The sequence below is a fragment of the Equus quagga genome, chromosome 19, assembly GCF_021613505.1.
Source record: "Equus quagga isolate Etosha38 chromosome 19, UCLA_HA_Equagga_1.0, whole genome shotgun sequence".
NCBI classification, from domain to species: Eukaryota; Metazoa; Chordata; class Mammalia; order Perissodactyla; family Equidae; genus Equus; species Equus quagga.
In genome coordinates, this window is record NC_060285.1 from 31,679,319 (window position 1) to 31,700,846 (window position 21,528).

Sequence of the window (21,528 nt, forward strand, 5' to 3'; positions counted from 1 at the left end):
TTTGTTTTCCTAGCCCATGGCTTATTAGGAACAGCAATTTTGAGAGTGGGTAGAGAAATCATACTAAAGGGCATAGGTTCAGCAAGGACAGTACCTCAAAAACAGCAAAAAGTGACAACTGACAATGAAGGGAAAAACTACTCTAAAACTGAGTGCCTATACCTGGCAACATCCTGTCATATGCACACTATTCACTAGACAAAACTAAACATGCACATACACACCCACCCACACCATTCAATTTACTCTTAACAACAATGTAATGAGAAAAGAAATTACTGTCCCCATTTAGAAATGAGAAAGATAAGGCTGAAGGGGCCTAAATAATGTATTCTAAGTCTCAAAGTCCCTGTGCGTCTGATATCAAAGATGACTTTGCTTCTCTAAAAACTCCTAGAACAAATCTAAAAGACTTTAGAAAGAAATGAATTAAAACTACCAAAGTTAGTGACCACTGACTGTGTGTAAGACTGTGCTAGATGATGCAGGGAGTACAAAGATAAATCAGATGTTCATGCTGCCTCTAGGGAGCTCCTCAGTTTAAATAAATAAATATTTTTAATAAATAAACATTTAAATAAATACAATACTTAATACAAACTTACAAATACCATAGGAAAGATTAGAAGAAGTTGTAAGAGGTTTTAAACATGAGAAATATTTGCTTCTAACTGGAAAAGACAGGAGGGTTTTTAGAAGAGAAGCCATGTGAGATGGGTTGTAAAAGATGGGTAGGCTATGATAAAAGGTGGATGAAAGGAAGGAAGAGAGAAGTTCTAGACTCAAGGAAGAACATGAGCCAAGGCAAAGAGGTGAGAAAGCCCAGGACACATACCCTATATTTCAAAAAAAACTAAACTATGTGAAGAGCCAGGGGAGATAAAATTGGAAGCTAGACCATGAGTTATATTTCTATAACTTTCTCTTCACCTTTCTCTAATTGAAATTTGGCTTTGCCTTGGGGACACCGTTTACACCATAGTTCTTCCAAGTGGTGAGTGTGTTCTTTTTCTCATCCTTTGCAACACTGGGCCTGGAGGAAGAGTCGGTGTCCTCCTTGATCCTTACCACTTCCAGACCATTCTCACTCCTTAAAATCATTCCATATTTCAGGTCATCAAACTCTACTATCCACTATCCCTCCTTGTTGCAGTCACCAGTCTCTAGGTCATAGCTCCTGGCTCCTTGTCGTTTTCTTCAATATTACAGTTGTCAAAATTCTTGGTGATTTCAAAATCTACATAGCCGAATCTTCTAACACTTGGCTCTGATGTCCTTTCTTCCAGTGATTTTCACCTCTGTACTCCTTTAACTATGGCCAATGGCCCCAGTCATAGCTAACAGAAAAACAGGGGCAATCTCCACCACTTCCTACCCCTCTGAGGATATTTAGAAATGTATGGAGGGGGTACTTTTGGGTCATCATTCTGAATGAAAGGTAATGTTGACATTTAGCAGGTGGGGACCACATTTGGTACATATCCTGAAATATAATTCTGCACACTTGAAATGCCAATAGCATTCCTATTGAAAAATACTAATGCTCTAGCTAGATCCTACTCAGACACAAACAATTCTTTAAATCTATAAACTACTGATCCCTATTGCCTTTCCTCCATCTCTCACGCTCCCTCACATCCCTTCTTTACCAGCTTAGATTGTGCATCCCAGTAGTATAATCACTACCTTACCCCTTTCTTGTTTAGCAATGGACATCTGACAAAATCCTAACTCTGTTTAACTGAATTCTCCATGCCTGTACCATTGGAGCTGTAAAGCAGCTGGAGAAAATATATAATCACATCAACTGGTTTAATTTTAAACTAAGTATTCCTAACCTTCACTAGGGTGTTAGAACTACTTGGCAATCACACCACATTTCGTAGTCTATATACTTTCCTAGATCTTTGTTTCTCAACATGTGATCAATGGGCTAAGAGTCACCTGAGAACTTACTAGAAATGCAGAACTTCAGGCCCTTCTCTAAATCTCTACACATCAAAACACATGCCAAAACAAGATCTCCAGGTGATTCTTAGGCACATTAAACTTTGTGAAGCACTGTCCTAGATGACTACCTCAGACCCTGTTCTTAGATCTGCAGCACTTCCTCCCCCTTCCTCACTCTCTACTGATGATTTCGCTTTCTAATTTGCTGAGAAAACAGAAGCAAACAAAGGACAACTTCCAGAAGCTTCCTTCATGTCATCTATTCACCTGCCTATATCCATGTCCATATACTCTGCCTTCACTGTTACCAGAGGTTAACTATCAGTTCTATGACTGCATGAAGTCCTCACCTTATGCACCAGATCCTATTTATCTTTTCTCATCTATTCAAGGACACTGATCCAGTAGTCATCCCCTAACCCTGAATTATTACTTTCCCCAGCTTCAATGGATTAGCCGCACAAATGCTTTGTTTCTCCCACCTTAAAACAAAACCCAAAAAACTCCCTATCATCCTACTACCCTCTCTTGATCCCATACCCAGCATTGCCACCATTCCTTATCAATACCCTTTAAAAGAGTTTTAAATATCAATTGTCTCCAATTATTCTTCCCCTTCTCTCCCAAATTCACTCCTATCAGGCTTTTGCATTTATCACTCTACCAAAATTGTTCATCAGTGCTACCCAATAACTCTATTACGTTTTAAAAAACTCCTTAAATGTCTGATATAAATAGATCTAACATATAATCCAATTCAAAATAAGCCAGCATCAAACATTGTAGTATTGAAGTCACTTGGAATAAAGCTTGACAATAAACTCTACCTTATTTTCCCCAAATATAATCAAGGTTTTAAAAAGAAAATCAACTATTCAAATAGTTTTATTAATTAATAGTGCTTACCTGGCTGAACATGGGTAGCCTGCAGGAAGTATTTCAAAGCTCTCTCAAAGTTCTTTTCATTTTCCAGAGCATGACCCACATTATTCCATAATTTGGCATTATTTTTATTTACCTTAAATACACAAATACAGATAGAAATCAATTATAATTAAAAAAATACAATTGCAATTAATTCATATATTTGTTTGGTATACTATTAGGAATGGAGTGTCTCCATGAATGGATGAATGTCATCAGAAGGTACAACTTCCAGTCATAAGATAAATAAATTCTGGGATGTAACGTACAGCATGGTGATTATAGTTAACAATACTGTATTGTATATTTGAAAGTTGCTAAGAGAGTAGCTGTTAAAAGTTCTCATCACAAGGAAAAAAGAAATTGTAACTACGTGATGTGATGGAGGTCAACTAAACTTGTGGTAATCATTTCCTAATATATATCAAATCATTATCTTGTACACTTTAAACTAATACAAGGTTATATGTCAATTCTGTCTCAATAAAACTGGAAAAAAACCATTCAGATTTTCTCCCAGAAAAAAGTATACATACATGACTCCAATTAACACGGATATTTCTTTGGTATATTATTAGGAATGGAGTGTTCCACGGAGATGTCCCTTGAGATGAGGAAGCAGACAAATGAACACCACTTCACCAAATGTACTCTCCTTTCTTTCAACACCAGCACGCTAAAACCACAGCAGCCTGATTTCCTTTACTTTCTATATTAGAATTTTACTAAAAATTTTATTTGATCAAAGCATAGTGCTGTTTGAAAACTCCTGCTCTACTATTTGTATTGTGGGGAGAGAAGGTATTGGAACATGAGAATACATTTAAACATTGCACTGATTACTTATTTTTAGGTTCTACATAAAGCTATTTATGTAGTCTATTATGGTAATGGAACCCTAGGATTAAAGCTCTAAGATGATCCGTGCTTTCGGAGTTCACAGATGGGCACAGTGTTCTTGCAGGTAGAGGATGGTACCAACCAAGGAACTAGCTGCAGTGATTAGGGCTATGGTTTCCAGCATTGTCTTGGGAGTGAGGACAAACAAAACTCCTGAAAATTATGGGGCTCCGCCGGCATTCCGGGAGTGTGCATTAATAAGAATGGTAATGAGGTCTCATTTGTTTGCATACTTCTGAGCTAGGAGAGAGAGTGGAGTTACTGAGTGCTAAAAGAGGAGTCATCTGATCTTAAGTAGATGCCAAATCAAGAAGTCACACAGACTACTGGAATGAGGCAGTGACCTACTAAAGCTAGGCAACAGAGAGTACAGAAATAGCCAAAAGGAAGGTAAGAATTTAGAGACTGGAAGAGAGGCATTGGTATAGGAGCACCTGAAAAAAATATCTTTGCTTATAACTTTTATAGAAAACAAATTTTATAATTTGTAAAAAGACTTTATTTCCATTTATGTTGTCCACTCTATAGAAATGCTATATCACTCCTTCCTGCCAGTTCCTATCTTTCCTATAATATTGTAACCATTGGTTATCTTTCACATAGTAGGGTGCCAATTTTTGTCATGTATTTTATTTCATTGAATCTGAGAAGCCATCAACTATAAGATTCATCATTATTTTAGGTACCATTAAGAAAGAAAAACGGTCACTAATTAATTATAAGATGCCTTTCCCTGTAAGATTTATTCTAATTTCAGAGCTGTTAAAAGGTAAATAAATGTGCACCTTAAGAACCAATGAAATATAGTATTTTTATTTAAATATTTTATCATCTGAGCTTTGAACAACTATAGTGAATTTACGGTATTCACATATGCTGTAGACACACGGCTAAGTAATATTCAGAGCATTACTTATGGTATATCTAGTATGAAGAACAAATTATTTTTATTAATCTTTTGGTGAAATATTTAACATTGACAGTTAAATGTCTAACTAAAAGTAAAGTTAAAACATCTTAGACATAGCTATAAGAAATAATTGATGACATACTTTCCTGTCATTCTGGATAATACTTTACCTTCAAGGCTGACATAAACAGTGTATATTCAGACTCCCAGTCCCAATTTCTGTGGAGTGTTTTTAAGGCATGAGTGAATAGCACCATAGACAGACAAATCCAGGATAACTTTTTTAAAACACTGTTTAAGAAAAAGAAGCAAAACAAAAAAATTGTCTACATCACCAAAAGCATTTTGCCTTTGTTAAATATCCCCAAATATGTTTGAATTTATTCTCAAGAGTAAGGAACATCTAATAATCATTCAACTTCAGGGCAAACACCACCAAAAAAATTATATAAATAGTCCCTTTCACTTCAGTCTTCAAATATATTAAATATCCCAATATTTGCCTCTATTTCAAAAGTTCTATTTAGATTTAATGACAAAAAGTTGATAAAATCAGTTTTTAATTGTGACTTTTTATATTTAGACTCTTCTGTACCATTATCTACAACTTGAATATTCTTAATTGTGTTTATAAAGGGTCAATCTTACCAATGAGTATACTTAAATACCTTTGCTTACAATATATAACACAGATGATCATGGCATTCTTAGAATAATTTTACATTTTAAAGCTAGAGTTATTTATTAAAAGCCATAGAAAAATTAATTCTCTATAAAATAGATGCAAATTAATTATACAGTTTAAGCTAATTATTTGGGACTCAATTTCTCATCTATAAAAATATGGTTATATTTCCACAATCCCTATGATCTCATTTAGTACTAATATTCTCTGAGTCTGTTTTTAACCTGGTAACACAGTTCAATTTCTTTCATTTTGATAGATCCACTTAACCAGGATAAAAAGGTATGGATCAGAAAAAAAATGGACATAGTCCCTTTGGAAGCAGTCAGATGTAAATTTGAATCAAGACTCTGCTGTTTACTACACACACTCTGCTGTGTGATCTTGTGTAACTCAGGTAACCTGTATGAGCTTTAATTTTCAAATGTGCAAAACAGAGTTAAGGAACGTCAAGATTAAATGAGAAAACAAATCTAAGAGTCTATTATGGACCTGGCACATGGGAGGCACTCAGAAAATGGGTAGCCATTATAACTGGACATATGGGTAGAAACTAAGAGAAAAGGTTTGGTAGATGGTAGTAAAAATTGTAGACACAGATGAGATCATCCAAGGAAAATATACAGTGGGAGAAAAAATGGCTGAGTAAAACTCTGAGAAATAAAAAGATATTTAAAGAGTAGATATAGCAAGAAGAATCTGAGAAGAGACCGAACAGAAATGAACAGACGTGGAAGAGAATGAGGAGAAAGACTTCTTATGGATGCTGGGGAAATAAATTTTAAATAAAAGCATTGACTGGATTTAGCTACTAAGAGGCAGTTTGTTATATGTGTTAGTAGAATGATGTAGAGAGAAGTCAGAATTCTATGGGCTGAAGAGTGACTGGAAAACAAGAAAGAAGAGATAGTGACCATTTCTTGCGTACATACAGTGTGACTATTCTGTTCCTTAAGTGTTAGTTTAAGGCAACTAGGCCATGGTGGTTATGATGAAAATAGTGATGACAGCAAGAAATTACGGACTGCTTATTATATTTTACACATATTAATTCAATATGACTACCTTAAGTGAGAAGACTATATCTTAGTTCATTGTATATGGAAGTGGCAATGGTCATTTGTAACTTTAGTCTCAATAATATTCTTGTTTTCATTTGGGTCTGACTCAAAGTTTGTTATGTCTCAGGCTGTAAAATGAAATTACATAAATATGAGGAAAAACTAGGACGAGGTAGGTGCTACGGAGCTTTCCTAACTTGTGTTACAGACAAATGAGACTATCAAGATGAAAACCCAAAAGGTATAGTATGACGTACAAAACTGAACTAAATAAAGATTTTAAATACTTAAATGTACCACACTTGATTCTACAGTCAGTAAGCATTAAACGAGCTAACATTTTAATTCACCTTTTGTTTGATATTCTCTGCCATCCATGGGCTACCAAAATACAGAACCCCATGCTAGGAACATATAATACTCGTTCAGCAACAACAAATCCAACTGGAAAAAAAAGGTTTGATGCAGGAATAAATGGTAACGCCATTAAACAAAGTGCCTACAAAGAAAAAGAAGATATTTTATTAAATTAAAAAATATTTAGACGCTCAACAGTCAAATCCAAATATTTTATCATTTAATTTGAATAATGTACTGGTGTACCATTTTTAATAATACTATAAAGAATACCAATTTAAACATAAAGAAGGCAACTTAGGAACGATAACAACAAACATCAGGATGTATGTCAGCAGGGTGAGGTGAAGTCTTCCTGAAGGCTAGAACTTATAATTAAGGCTCATCTAATTAAATAAAAAAGAAATATTTTTGAAAAAATATCTAAATTAAGACTGATAATTTTTATACATCTAACTTTACGTGCATGTGGTAAAAATAAATTGACAGAGAAAGATGTTAACAGGTTTTAACAAAAAAAGTACAAAGGTTGATAAAATTGCTAAACATGCCAGTTGTTATAATTTTACTACTATAAATAACCACATCATGTTGGAAATTGATAAGGTGCATTTCAGACAAGACAGGAGACTACTACTTCTGTACCTCAGCATTACTTTGCATAATATTTTTACAGGTCACATATTTTTAACAGAGGCTCTGTATAAAACTGCCCCCTTTAAATCAATAGTTTTTTATTCTGTAAGAATTTCTAAAATTCTAACACTGTAGACTGAAATAAAATTTCACAAAAATGCTTAGACTTTTTTGCCGTTTTGAAAATGAGACGGCATATGGTTTCCAGATTATAAAGCCATTACAAAAGGTAGGACACAAATAACTAGCACACAAATAACTTGTGGAAGGAAATAAGTTGGTTGTCATTAGGACATCTGTTTCTATGGACATCTGCTTTTTCTCACCCTGATTTGCTTTTATAGTACCTAATCGAATAAGTAAGTTGTTCCTTCAGCTTCAGAAGTTTGAGAATATTCTAATAGTTTGAGAAAAGAATGTCTTTTCTTTATTATACTTTATTAGTGAAATATAGATGTAGAGATGTACACACAGTGAAAAGAATACTTTTTCCAGGGGCCGGCCCTGTGGACGAGTGGTTAAGTTTGCAACTCTGTGCTTCGGCGGCCCAGGGTTTCGCCAGTTTGAATCCTGGGTGTGGACACGGCACCGCTTATCAAGCCATGCTGAGGCAGTATCCCACACACCACAACTAGAAGGACCCACAACTAAAAATACACAACTATGTACCAGGGGGTTTTGGGAGAAAAAGGAAAAATAAAATCTTTAAAGAAAAAAGAATATTTTCTCCATGAATCACAAATTAATAGTCTGTAATGAGGCAATATTGAATCTGAAAAAAGCACTAACCATCAAACTGCTCAGTATCATACCAATTTATATGTCTGAACTTCTAGTGTTTTCTTTTTAATCAAAAAGGTAAAACATTAAAAGTGCATAATTCACCTTCAATTTCCTAGAAATGCTTGCTAAAAATCATCAGCTAGCTATGAAACAGACAGAGATGTTCTTAAATGTGTAGTCCTTTTTTCATCAATACTCCCTATTAATTCATGGCTACCCTAAAGCAAATTCATTTGAAAGAGTTAAAAGTGTAAATTTCTCGAAAGATGCATCATGGACTGATACATAAGCTACACAAAATAGAAAGGAATTCTCTCAGAAAATCTATTGGTTCTTGGATAAGAAATGTCTCTAATGATTAACTTATTCAGAAGTTCTAACATGCTCTCTATTAACATATGCCAACCTAGTTAACTATGATTAACATAATTTTCTTCTAGTGATATGAACTCTCTTAAAAAGGAAGGATGGCAGTGGAAAGAGCAGAGTTTGGTGACAAATCCGTTTCACTGCTTACTTTCTATGTAACATAAGGTAAACTACTCAATCTTCTTGTAACTGTTTCTTTATAAATATAATGGGAATTAATAAACTACTTACATTGTAGTGTTGAGATACATATGACATCTTATTTAATAGGTGCTGACCATGGAATCTGGTACTTGGTAGGTACTCCTTTGATCTACTTATCCTTTCTAGAGATCTTCAGAAGATGTCACCAGAAAAAACAGCATGGTTTAGGAGTATACTTAAAGCAGTTATACCTAAGGTCACAACTGTTACTTTTTTGTACACATAAAATTTATATAAATCTATGTTTATTTCATTGACACTATCCTCTATTTTTTATTCAGCTTACATTATATAAATCATTTTTAAAAAATTCAGTTACCCCTCCTTTTTTTCTTTTTTTTTTTTTTTTTTTACCTTTCAGCACTACTTTGGCCTTGGATGCATTCTACCATGTATCTGCTTTCTTTGTATTTACCTGAGCAGCAAAGCACTACTAGAGACACTCCCAAAGCAGAACAGATTAATATCATCATCAGTTCATGCTCATCAACTTCAAACTCATCCTTAAGACTGCTCAGGATTCACAGGTTTCTATGGTAGGCTCACTCCAACTCTCTCCTTGACTATTTTGAATCTTGACAACTTTTCTCAAACTTTTGATCCATGTTACTTTCAGCAGGTGACCACACTTCCAAACTTCACAGAGAAAACCAAAGCCATAAAACAAGAATTGCTTCAATTGTTGCTACTAAACCTATTAACATCCACATTCATGCTCATTTCCATCTTCCTTGTAACATACGAGGTGTCGCCATCTATCTCAGGCCAGACCACAGCTGTACATCCCCTGCTCCTTACAAATCTCACTATCAATCATCTTGTCTTTCATTTACTCAACCACTGTCTAATTAATTACATCCCTCCTTCCTATATTTAAATATGCCCCTGCCTCTCCAACCTTAAAAATCTCCTTTGACAACAACACACCTTTAAGCTATCTTACCCATTTGTTATGTCCCTCAAGTACAAAACAAGTTTCCACACTCTTAGCAAACACCTTTTGTAGCCATGGTAACAATTAGTTGATTTTAACTCTACTTCATCAGTCGACATTTCAACTCAATGAATATGTTTTTGCAAGCCAATCCTTTAGTGATATCCTCTTGCTTCTAAAACTCAGCCAACTGAGTACATCAATAAAAGTGATTCTACATGCCAACCAATCAACAGTCTCCCCCTGACATCAACCCACTCCCAACTCTAAAGGACCACCAATTCCAGGTCTCTATGCTTCCCCTAAGCCTGATCAGCAGTCTATGATACTTGAAGCCACTGCCTGACCAGCAGTCTCCTCTTACTCAAGTAAGCAACAAATTCAAGCTTGTTTCATTCTTCGAAATAGTGAAAGCTAAATTACCCTTACAGGTTATCTTCACTAGCAATCTTCACTTCCTCATCTCCTAATCAAATCACTCCACATTATTTATGTTTTAATAAATATTATTTCATTTAAGTAAATAATACATCTAAAAGTGGTCAAATCCAACTGATCTCACGTTTCTAACAGACAGCATCTGTTAGTGTTACCCATCCCATCTCTCTTGAAACACTTTCTTACCTTTCTGTCCATTTGGCCTATTTCCTGTTTACGTTCATTCTCCTCTATACAACATCTAAATATGGAAGTTTTTAAAGATCTGCTTGTAAGCCTCTTCTCTTTCACTCTATTTAGCTCCTCAACTATTTTCTGAGGGAAAATTAAGAGCAAACATTCGAAGACGTTCACCATGTGTATGAATTAACGTCTATTCTATGCCTCTAGAATGGTACTAGCTGGTTACCATCTTTGAGTGAAGTGACAAAACCTGGTTGAGAAGGGCTGCTCTATAACCTCTCCATGAGCCTTCTTATCCACATCCCGGCTTCAGTTATCATCTCTTTGCCAATCAAACAAATGTTTATGTGCAGCTCAGTCTTCTCCTCTGAACTCCAGACACAAAGTGCTACTCAAGATGTCCACCAAGACATCTCAAAGGCACCCGAACCTCACCAAGTCCAAAGACAATAGTAAATATAATCTCACCCCCAAACTGTATATTCTTTCAATCCTCTGTGTATCTCAGAGATTGGTTTCAAATTTCTCCAGCATTTAAGTTCCCTGGAGATGGAGACCTTGTATTTCTTTTTCCTACCATATCTCCACTGCCTAAAATGCTGCCTGGGGTACATAGGTTGCAATAAAAAATTTTCATTGAGAGGCAAGTCTGGCGGCGTAGTGGTTAAGTTCAAACATTTCGCTTTGGCAGCACAAGGTTTGCTATTCGGATCCCAGGTGCAGACTAACACACTGCTTATCAAGCCATGCTGTGGCAGGCACCCCACATATAAAGTAGAGGAAGATGGGCACAGATGTTAGCTCAGAGCCAGTCTTCCTCAGCAAAAAAGAGGACTGGTGGCGGATGTTAGCTCAGGGTTAATCTTCCTCAAAAAAAAATTTTTTATTAATGAATAAATGAATCTAGTGGCTGCAGCCAGAAATAATATTTGCAAAGTATTAAAAACACTCTCTGGCATATAGTTAATACTCAAGAAAATGTTAAAGACTATTATTGCCTTCAATATTTTAAAAGTGGCAATAGAACCACTACGAAGAAGTAGTGAGGGCAGAGTGAGAAAATCAGAAAGAAACAGACTTTAGAAAAAACAACGACAAAAAGATTTTTCAAATAATCAGAGTTCTCTGAACATAACTTAGGAAGTAATAAAAATCTTGCTAATGAGAACTGAAGAGCTATATAATTCTAGCTGCATATCTTACATGACATTCCATGCTAAGAAAACAAGTATATAAGATCCACTTCTTCAAAAAGCACATAATCTAGTTGGGTAAAGGTAAGAAATATAAGAAAATGATGCCAAAAGGGATGGTTCAGGATTTCAGAGTTCCTATCAAATTACAGAAATTCATAATCAGTTTTTGTTTTACACGCTGAATATATATGTCAAATTATGCCTTTCATATCCTGGTATATAAATCTTGAAACATAATTTTAGGATAACTTAAAATAAGTTCATAAATTAGGATGATGTTGAACAAAAAAAGACGCTGTTTCCAAATAGATGCTTTTGATGAATTAAAGGCAGTCTCTTAATCAACTGAATGTAATATCCTCTGAAAAATTAAGTAAGTTTCTCACCATTAAAACAGTCTTGGATGAATCACCAGGATATCTGAGACCGAATATTCCCAAAGCCCCCAAAAAGCAGAAGAAAGTAAACGTGGCAAGATTTCGAATATCTAGAAACGACTCTATAAGTGGTATTGTTCCCATGGTCCAGTCACAGCAGAGCTCTGAAGGATTTAACAGAAGCCAAGCATTCACAGGAAGGAGGTAGTTAAACGTTAGCTGCCTTGTAGGAGTTGGGCTTACAGCAGCTGGGTTATCAAACCTGTATAAAGAATGAACAAAATAGCTATTTAAACTAAAAAACTTTTTAACCACAAAATTAATATACATCTATAAGTAAAATACTGAACAAGAATAAAAGCAATATCTTATATGTAATCTTGTTAAACAGAAGACACGAATACTTTTTATGGATACTTAGCTTCTTGCCAGAGTTCAAACTGTCTATGGCTCCATGAAATGTCTATGAGAGGAGTGATGTTTACGAAGAACTGTTTGAAGGGCAAGGAGGTTATCTACTTCTCATTTATTATTAGAGTAATTCAGACTTATGTATTATAATATTATGACACTCTGCAGAAGTGTTTTAATTAAATTATGAGCTTCTGATTAAAAGTAACAGGAAAAGTTTTAAAGATCAATTGTTGCCTGTGTTGTATGAATGCTTCTGAGAACACGAACCAATGTTTTACTACATGAGATGCTTCTTTCAGCCCTAAATGCTAATAAAATTTATGCTTCCTAGAAAGAATTAGTATGTTTTTCTCGTCATGGGCAGCAGAAACTATACTAGCTACGAGCTTTTTCTCTTTGCTTAGACATTCAGGATGCTAAAAACCAAATTTCCAGTACAGAGTGGTAATTGTACAGGCCTATGTAACATTTTGTGTTCTACTTTTTATCCTAGTATAAGGCTATATCCTAGTTTATATTTCCCTAGGTCATGATATATATTTTTTGGTGAGGCAGATTCAACCTGGAGTAACATCTGTTGCCAATCTTCGTCTTTTTGCTTGAGGAAGATTGTTGCTAAGCTAACAGCTATACCATCTCCCTCTGCTTTTTGTATGTGGGGTGCTGCCACAGTATGGCTTGATGAGCAGTGTGTAGATCTGTGCCCAGGATCCAAACCTATGGACCCCAGGCCATCGAAGTAGAGCACGCGAACTTAACTGCTATGCCACCAGGCCGGCCCTAGTATTTACTTTTTATTAACCATTTAACATTTTTAAGAAGACCAAGTCAAATAAGTGGTAGACATTGATTCTTCATTGACTTAACCAATTTAAAATGAGAAATTGAGTTTTTAGGGAACTATGTGTTAATGTAGCCAATAAAAGTAGAGCATAGCCCAAAGAAATAAAAATCTGAAGCTGTTCATTTGAAATGTACCTTAAATACATAACTTGACTTAGTTTCCAGAATAGAGGCTAAATTAATGAAATGTACATTACATATATCATGACCATAGGGCTGGCCCGGTGGCTGTTAAGTTCGTGCACTCCACTTTGGCAGCCCAGGGTTTTGCTGGTTCGGATCCTGGGTGCGGACATAGCACCATTTCTCAGGCCATGCTGAGGTGGCGTCCCACGTGGCACAACCAGAAGCACATAAAACTAGAATATACAACTACGTACTGGAGGGCTTTGGGGAGAAGAAAAAAAAGAACACTGGTGACAGATATTAGTTCAGGTGCCAATCTTCCTCACTAAAAAAAATAAATAAATAAATAAGAGTAAATACTATTTGAACAAATAATATTTTGAAACTTTCATATTTGGGGGCTGGCCCGGTGGCACAGTGGTTCAGTTCGCACACTCTGCTTTGGTGGCCCTTGGCTCATGGGTTTTGATCCTGGGTGTGGACCTGGCACTGCTTGTCGAGCCACACTGTGGTGGCATCCCACAGAACACAGAGGAAGACTGGCACAGGTGTTAGCTCAGTGACAATCTTTCTCAAGAAAAAAGACAAAGATTGCCAACAGATATTAGCTCAGGGCCAATCTTCCTCACAAAAAGAAAAAAAAATTTTTTTAAAACTTTATATCTGAATATCTTCATATATGAAAAACAATAAATCTTGATAGTCAGGACTTGAATTCTCAAAATAACCAACAGAACTAAATATAGACTTGTTTTTTTCCTGTAATCTATTATTCAGAGTTCATTTTTTACAATTAACAGTTTATTTAGGATAGCTGATTTAATAACTGAACTGTAGAGAAAGAGTATACATCAAAGCAAGTCAAATCATATTATAATCAACATCATAGGGCAATGTAATAGAATAAAATATATACACACATAAACAATTTTTAAATGCTTATATTTAGAAAATACGTATTTATACGTAACATACCCCATATCACCCATCCACACATACATACACAAAAAAAATACATTCACACCTATAGATCACATTTTCATACTGTAGAACTGGAGACAGAAAACAGTTGATTCAAATTCTCTAAAAGAACTGATAAACAGAACAAGAACACTGAAACTAAGGGGTAAATAAGTAAATATAAAGTATATATCTACAATTCAATCTATTTTCCATACGTTAATACTTAACGTATGTATAGATCCAGAGGTAATAGATCCTGCATGAATAGATCCAGAGGTAAAAATTCAGGAAGTTACAAAGTAATTATTCTTCAAGGAAAAAAATGTTATTGAGAAGGCCAATTATGTGAAAAATATCACAAAGAAAGTGTTGGACTAAGACAATTATATGAATAAAATTTGTTCTAACCAGAGCCACCAATGCACTGTCATGGATAGCAACATGAACATTTTGACCTTTTGTTAAAAAATCTTCTTGCATGTAATGTCAGTCACTTAAATAAAATTGAATAGGAAACTAGTATACATTTCATTTTAAATTTCAGCTGAGGAGGTGAAATGGAAAAACAATAATGTTAGAGCAGGAAAAGATGATATGCAGACTGTTAAAATTCAGTATAACTTTTGTGTCTAGCCTTAAAAAACTGGAGAAGATATATAAAACTTTTTTTTAACACACTGAGCATCAGGCAAAGAACAGTGATAACTGAGAGAAGAAAAACAAATGAGGGAGCCCTACATGGAGAGTTTAGTATGGATAGACTTTTTAGTCTGTGGAGCACTGAGGGGGAACCTGGGTGGAGACCAGTAGTATCCATGAGTGGAGAAGATGGAGCTGGAAGACCTAGCAGTACAGGGAGCTAGAGTTAGTGGGCAGGATATGAGAGAGAAGAAAGCTGCTGGGAAAGAGAACTCAGGAGATCTGTAGAGGGTCTCTCTCCAGTTTTCAGTGCTGATGAGAAATGATTAGCATATACATGTGAGGAATTAACCAAGGTCAGTGTAGTGGGTTGAATCATGTCTCCAAAAATTCATGTCTACCCAGAACCTTGGAATATGACCTTATTTGGAAATAGGGTCTTTGCCAACGTAATTAGTTAAGATGAGGTCATACCCGATTACAGTGGGCCCCAAATCCAATGAGTGGTCTCCCTCTACAAAGAGGAGAGAATAGAGAAATACACAGGGAAGAAGGCCAGGTAGAGATGGAGCAGACTGGAACACACCAAGGAATACCAAAGACTGCCAGCAACCGTCAGAAGCTGGAAGAGAGGCACAGAACAGATTCTTCCTTGGAGCCTTCAGAAAGAACCACTAACACTCAACACCCTGATTTTGTACTTCTGGCCTCCAGCACTGTGACAGAATAAATTTCTGCTGCTTTAAGCCACCCAGTTTCTGGTAATTTGTTATAGCAACCCTAGGAAAACTCAAAAACAGGAAAGCACCTCCCAAAAGGATTAGATAAAAGTTCCCAAATATCATATAGAGCCAGGAATAGTTCCTCAGCAGCCAGAGTAGAAATAGCCATAATTCACAATGCACAGGGGAGAGCAGTCAGAAGGGTCTCGTGTCAACAGTGCAGCAAAATTAGCCCTATTCTAAATGCTGCCGTGATCTCACAAAACAAAGCTTAAAAGCAAGACTAGAAGATGAAACATTTTTCAAATAACTAAAATGTATCTCAGAACAAAATTCTAAAATTACCAGGTATGTGAAGAACTAGAAAAATACAATCCATGAGGAGAAAATTATTCAATCTAAATTGATCAAGAAATGACAAAGATGATAAAATTAGTAGACAAGGACATTAAAGCACTAGAACATGTAGAGACATGGAACACATTACAAAGGTTCAAAGAGAACTAGAAATGAAAACACTTCTGAGATAAAAAATAACTAGAAGAAACTAAGTGCAGATTAAGACATTGCAGAAAAAATATTAGTGAGCTTGAAGACACAGCCAAAGAAACTATCCAATGAAAAGAGGGGAAAAATAGCTTTGAGGGGGAGGGCAATAAACACAGCATCAGTGTGACAACTTCAAGAAGTCTAACACACATATAATTGGAGTCCCTGCAGAAGAGAGGAGAGAGAAAATAAATACTTCAAGAAGTAACAGCTGAAAAATTTCCAAAATTTATATACAGAAAAACCTACAGATTCTAACAAGCACAACTAACCTAGCACAAGAAACATGAAGATAAAAGAAACAGTGACTGGAAGTTTGTACCTTTTGACCACCTTCTCCAACCAAACTTCTACTTAGAAGACAAATAAGTTCTGGGGATGTAATGTGCAGCATGGTGACTATAGTTAATATTATTGCATTGTATATTTGAAAGTTGCTAAGAGAGTATATCTTAAAAGTTTTCATCACAAGAAAAAAAAATTTGTAATTATGTGTAGTGACAGATGTTAACTAAACTTATCGTAGTAATCATTTCTCAATATATATGGATCAAATCATTATGTCGTATGCCTAAAACTAATACAATGTTATATGTCAATTACATCAAATCATTATGTTGTATACCTAAAACTAATACAATGTTATATGTCAATTATATCTCAATTAAAAAAGAATAAAGAGAAGAAAAACAATGATAAATAGAAAATATTAAAAGCAGGCATAGAAAAAAAGACATACTACATGCAGAAGCATAAAGATAAGGATCACAGATTTTCCACTGAAAACAATGTATGCCAGAAAATAGTAGAGAAACATTATTAGAGTTTTGAATGAAAAACAATGTATAATTCTACACTCAGGCAAAATATTTTTCAAAAACAAAGGTAAAATAAAGATATTTTTATATACAAATGCTAAAAGAATTCATTACCAGCAGACCTACACATCACAAAACATTAAAGAAAGTCCTTCAGTCACAAGGAAAGATGGTACCAAATGAAAATCTTGATCTAACAAAGAAGTGAAGAACACTAGAAACGGTAACTTTATGGGTTAATATAAAAGACTTTTTAAAATTATAGTCATGAGTCACTTAACAGAGATCTGTTCTGAGAAATGCTTTGTTAGATTATTGTGTTGTCGTGCGAACATCAAAGAGTGTACCTACACAAACCTAGATGGCACAGCCTACTACACATCTCGGCTATATGGTACTAATCTTATGGGACCATCATCATATATGTGGTCCATCATTGACCAAAACGGCATTATGTGCTACATGATTCCAAACATGATTGTTTAAAGCAAAAAATAACAGAAAGGTATTGTGGGATTTACAATGTATTCTCAAGGAAAATGTAGACAAATAGCACAAAGGCTAACTTCTTACTTACAATGAGTTTATTTATTATATATATGTTTACACTATATATGCTGGTATTTATATGAATCTATACTTGCCATTATAATATCCCTTGAAGATAAACCATCATAAGCAGAGGATATAGACAAAAAACTCTAAAGCAATCACTTAAAAAACACAGCAAAGATTTCCAGCTAATAAGCCAACAAGGAGATAAAAATGGAATACTAAAAAATACTCAACCCAAAAGAAGACAGAAAGAGAGAAAAAGGGGAACAAAGAACAGATGCGAGAAAGAACACAATTAGCAAGATGGTAGACTTACATCAAATTATATCAATAATCATATTAAATGTGAAAGTCAAAACACTTCATTTAAAAGAAAGATTATCTGACCAAACAAAGGAAGACCCAACTATATGCAGCCCATAAGAAATCCACTATAAACATACAGATATAGATAGATAAAAAGTAAAAGGATCGAAAAAGAGAAACCATGTGACACTAACAAAAGATGGCTGGAGTTGGCTATATTAATATAAGACAAAGTGAATTTCTGAGTAAAGATTATTACCAGGGATAAAGAGGCTCACTTAATAATGATAAAGGGATCAGTTCATCAAGAGGACATTACAATCCTAAATGTTGATGTGATTAACAATAGAGCTTTAAAACACGTGAAGCAAAAACTGATAGAACTTCAAGGAGAATTAGACAAATCTACAATTACAGGCAGAGATTTCAACATCCTTCTCTAAATAATTAATAGAACAAGTAGACAAAAAGCACACTTAACCAATTTGGGGTCATCATCTTGATTGTGGTGGTTTCATGAAGGTAAACAGATGTCAAAATTTATTAATTTGTATATTTAATACATGCAGGTTTTTAGAAAATATTAATTATACGTCAATAAAGCTGTCAAGAAACCTCAATGTAAATCAAAGACTTTCTGAAACATTTACAATCACTTAAAATCCAAAGTTAAAAAAAAGGGATGGAGAAAACAAAAAGAACCAGAATTTCATACCTGGTGAATACTGGAAGCTGGGACTGAATAACCTGGACTCTAATCACAACAAGCAACAGTGTACTGAACATCAAAACAATGAGTTTTATTAGTGTCTGCAGCATAGAAAATGGAATACTACCCTTTCCACGGAGAAACTGTCCAGCAGTAGTACATAACAATGGCAAAGTATACTAGAAAAGGAAAAAAAAAAAGTTTTAAATAACAACAACATACTACAAAGTTTTCAACAATATAGTACTTTCTAAATGCAGGATTAGACACAAGCTGACTGTAAGTGTAAAATCAATATGGAACAATTTGTAGAACTGATGATTAATAAAACTGAGCCCAATAATCTTATCCAATAATGAATTATACTGCACAGTATTCCTGTGTACTTTTCCAAATTGCCTAATCATTTCATTATTGAAACTTAACAGCAGTTCTTAAAAAACTGAAGGTGTTCTAAAATGTTAAGTAATTTTCAGTGAGTATGAGGACAAAACATGCTCATTTCTTGCAAATTTTTTGTATCATTATTGGTAAATAGACTGATTTACATAATGATACATTTAGAAAATAAGCTTATTATAATCTGATTCAAATAGGATAAAAGATAGCAACAAGAAATTTCTCTCTCTCCTTACCCCCTGGGCAATAAATACTTCATACACACAGCAAATTCCCACAACCGTTATTCCTTGTTCTTTACACAATGTTGCAACAGCCACTAAAAACACGGTCAGTGCAATTGGAGTCCACACTGCAATTTAAGAACAGAAAAATATAAAACTACACAAAACAATTTTATAATATCATAAAAGGATATTTTACGTTAGACAACTATTAGACATTACCGAAAAATTTTACCTGTGATTCCATATTCACATTTATGGGAACATGTGGTATTTCCCATTGACCTATACTTTATATTTTAAAATTTATTTAACTGCTGTAAGTTATTTTTGCTTTATATGTTCAAAACAAAACATCAAGATAGATAATTTGAACTAAAAAATTTCCAGAGAGAGGAAAACATTCTAACCAAATGCTAACTTTTAAAACAAAGGTAGAATGGCCAATTTGGAGAAGAGAAACTTACAGGCTTAAGTGTCATGATTAATGAACTATCACTTTGAAATGAAGACAAATGCCTGAAATTGTCACACAGATATCTATATACTTTATTATATCTGCAACTTATGAAAAACTTGAAACTGGGCTGGTCCTGTGGCTGAGTGGTTAAAGTTCCATGTGCTCCACTTTGGCAGCTCAGGTTCGCAGGTTCAGCTCCCAGGTGCAGACCTACTCCACTCAACAGCCATGTGGTGGAGGCATCTCACATACAAAATAGAGGAAGAATGGCACAGATGTTAGCTCAGGGCTAATCTTCCTCAAGCCGGGGGCGGGAGTGGAGGGGGGTGGTGGAAGAGGAAGATTGGCAACAGATGTTAGCTCTGGGTGAATCTTCCTCACCAAAAAAAAAAAAAACAAAAAACCCACAAAACCTTGAAAGTGAAAACTAGTGGGCAAAGTAGAGTACCATTCTCATTAAGAAAAGACTATAAAACATGAAACAGGTTAACAATAAGCATTTAAAGCAACACGATTTAAAAAAAAATTTTGCAATAGAATATTTATAAGTTCTATTTAAATGGAAAACCTACTTCATCAATTTTAAGTAAATGTCTACTACTTAATAGTAATTTGATTAAAAAATAATGAATTGTGAGAGTAGTTCTGGATCTACTACTAACTTTCCTTGTGACTTTGGGCAACTGTTCTGAGCCTCAGTTTTCTTATTGGAAAATAAGACCTCCAATTCTTTTCCTGTTTAAAAAATATGTGGTAGTATGATTGTGTGACTTCAGTTTTTATTCATTAAGAACATAATCAAAGCAAAACTCAAATAACTGACACAAATCTAGGTGTAAATAAGAACAATTCATGAATTGAATATATTTTCTTTTGTCATTTGGCTTAATAAAGCAATCTATTTTTGAAACTGTTTTCAGTTTTGAAGTACTCTATAGACTAAAATTACTGAAAGGAAAAACAACTTAAATTCAAAACATTGCTGGGGATACTAAATATAATATTATTCCTTTCTCAAAAAATGTCTCATTTTCTAGTTGGGCTAAAATCATCAATAATAGTGTAACAGATTATACCAAGGGCTGAACTCTCATGCTAAACTCAACAAGGAATTCATAGAGGAAAGAAATCAGTAGATGATTATTTACAAAACAAGGTGAACCTAAAGTTGGACCTTAAATGACATACAGGAGGTAGAAAAACTGGGAAAGGGGTATGTGTGAATAAAGGAGTTGAGGAGGGAATAAACTTGGCAAATAAATGATATAGAGAAGAGTATAACTGAATAGGTATGCATATATTAAAAATTAGTGGGAAATAATGTCCTTGAAAACAGATACTTAAAAAATATATTTTTTAACCATTTATATAACCAGTTTAGCATATATTATTTCATTGAGTCTCAAAATCATGCTATAGGATAAGAGGGCAGATATAATCACATCCAGTTTTAAGACGAGGCAAGAATTTTGGAGGTTCGAAAAACAGTCATGCACAATAAGGAGACCATGACCATAACATGGTTCTTCTGATATTAGATTCAGAGCTTCTTATCAATTTGTATCTCCACTTCAAGGAAGAGAAAGCAAACAGCTGCCTTCCAAAATACTGGATGTAATCTCAGCAGCTGATAGCTCTAATAAAGGCAAAAGCTTTACTAAAACCAGTCACTTCAGTTTTTCAACTCTTGGTGATTAAATTACTATATGAACATTTCGATTTTTACAATCAGATCTCTGTGGCTAAAGTTACCATGTGTAATTTTGTCCAAAACAAGTACCCTTGCTAATAAGCTAACGACACTTCATTCTGTAGGGGAGAGATAATAACCAAATAAACAAGTAAAGATGTATTTTGTCAAACGGTGACATAAGTGTTAAAGAGAAAAACAGAA

The 21,528-nt window shown here is 34.6% G+C and overlaps 1 protein-coding gene across 3 annotated transcripts in view; it reads right to left on the reverse strand.

The window, feature by feature from the left end:
• The window catches only part of TMTC3 (transmembrane O-mannosyltransferase targeting cadherins 3), a 57,121-nt gene that overhangs the window by 14,147 nt on the left and 21,446 nt on the right, over positions 1–21,528 (reverse strand). For all 3 annotated transcript variants that reach the window (XM_046646317.1, XM_046646315.1, XM_046646316.1), the window contains exons 5-10: positions 19,187–19,302; positions 18,558–18,730; positions 11,917–12,169; positions 6,781–6,929; positions 4,855–4,975; positions 2,857–2,968 (exon numbers count right to left, since the gene is read on the reverse strand). In XM_046646317.1, coding sequence (XP_046502273.1) covers positions 2,857–2,968; positions 4,855–4,975; positions 6,781–6,929; positions 11,917–12,169; positions 18,558–18,730; positions 19,187–19,302 — 924 coding nt within the window. The remainder of the gene's footprint in view (positions 1–2,856; positions 2,969–4,854; positions 4,976–6,780; positions 6,930–11,916; positions 12,170–18,557; positions 18,731–19,186; positions 19,303–21,528) is intronic.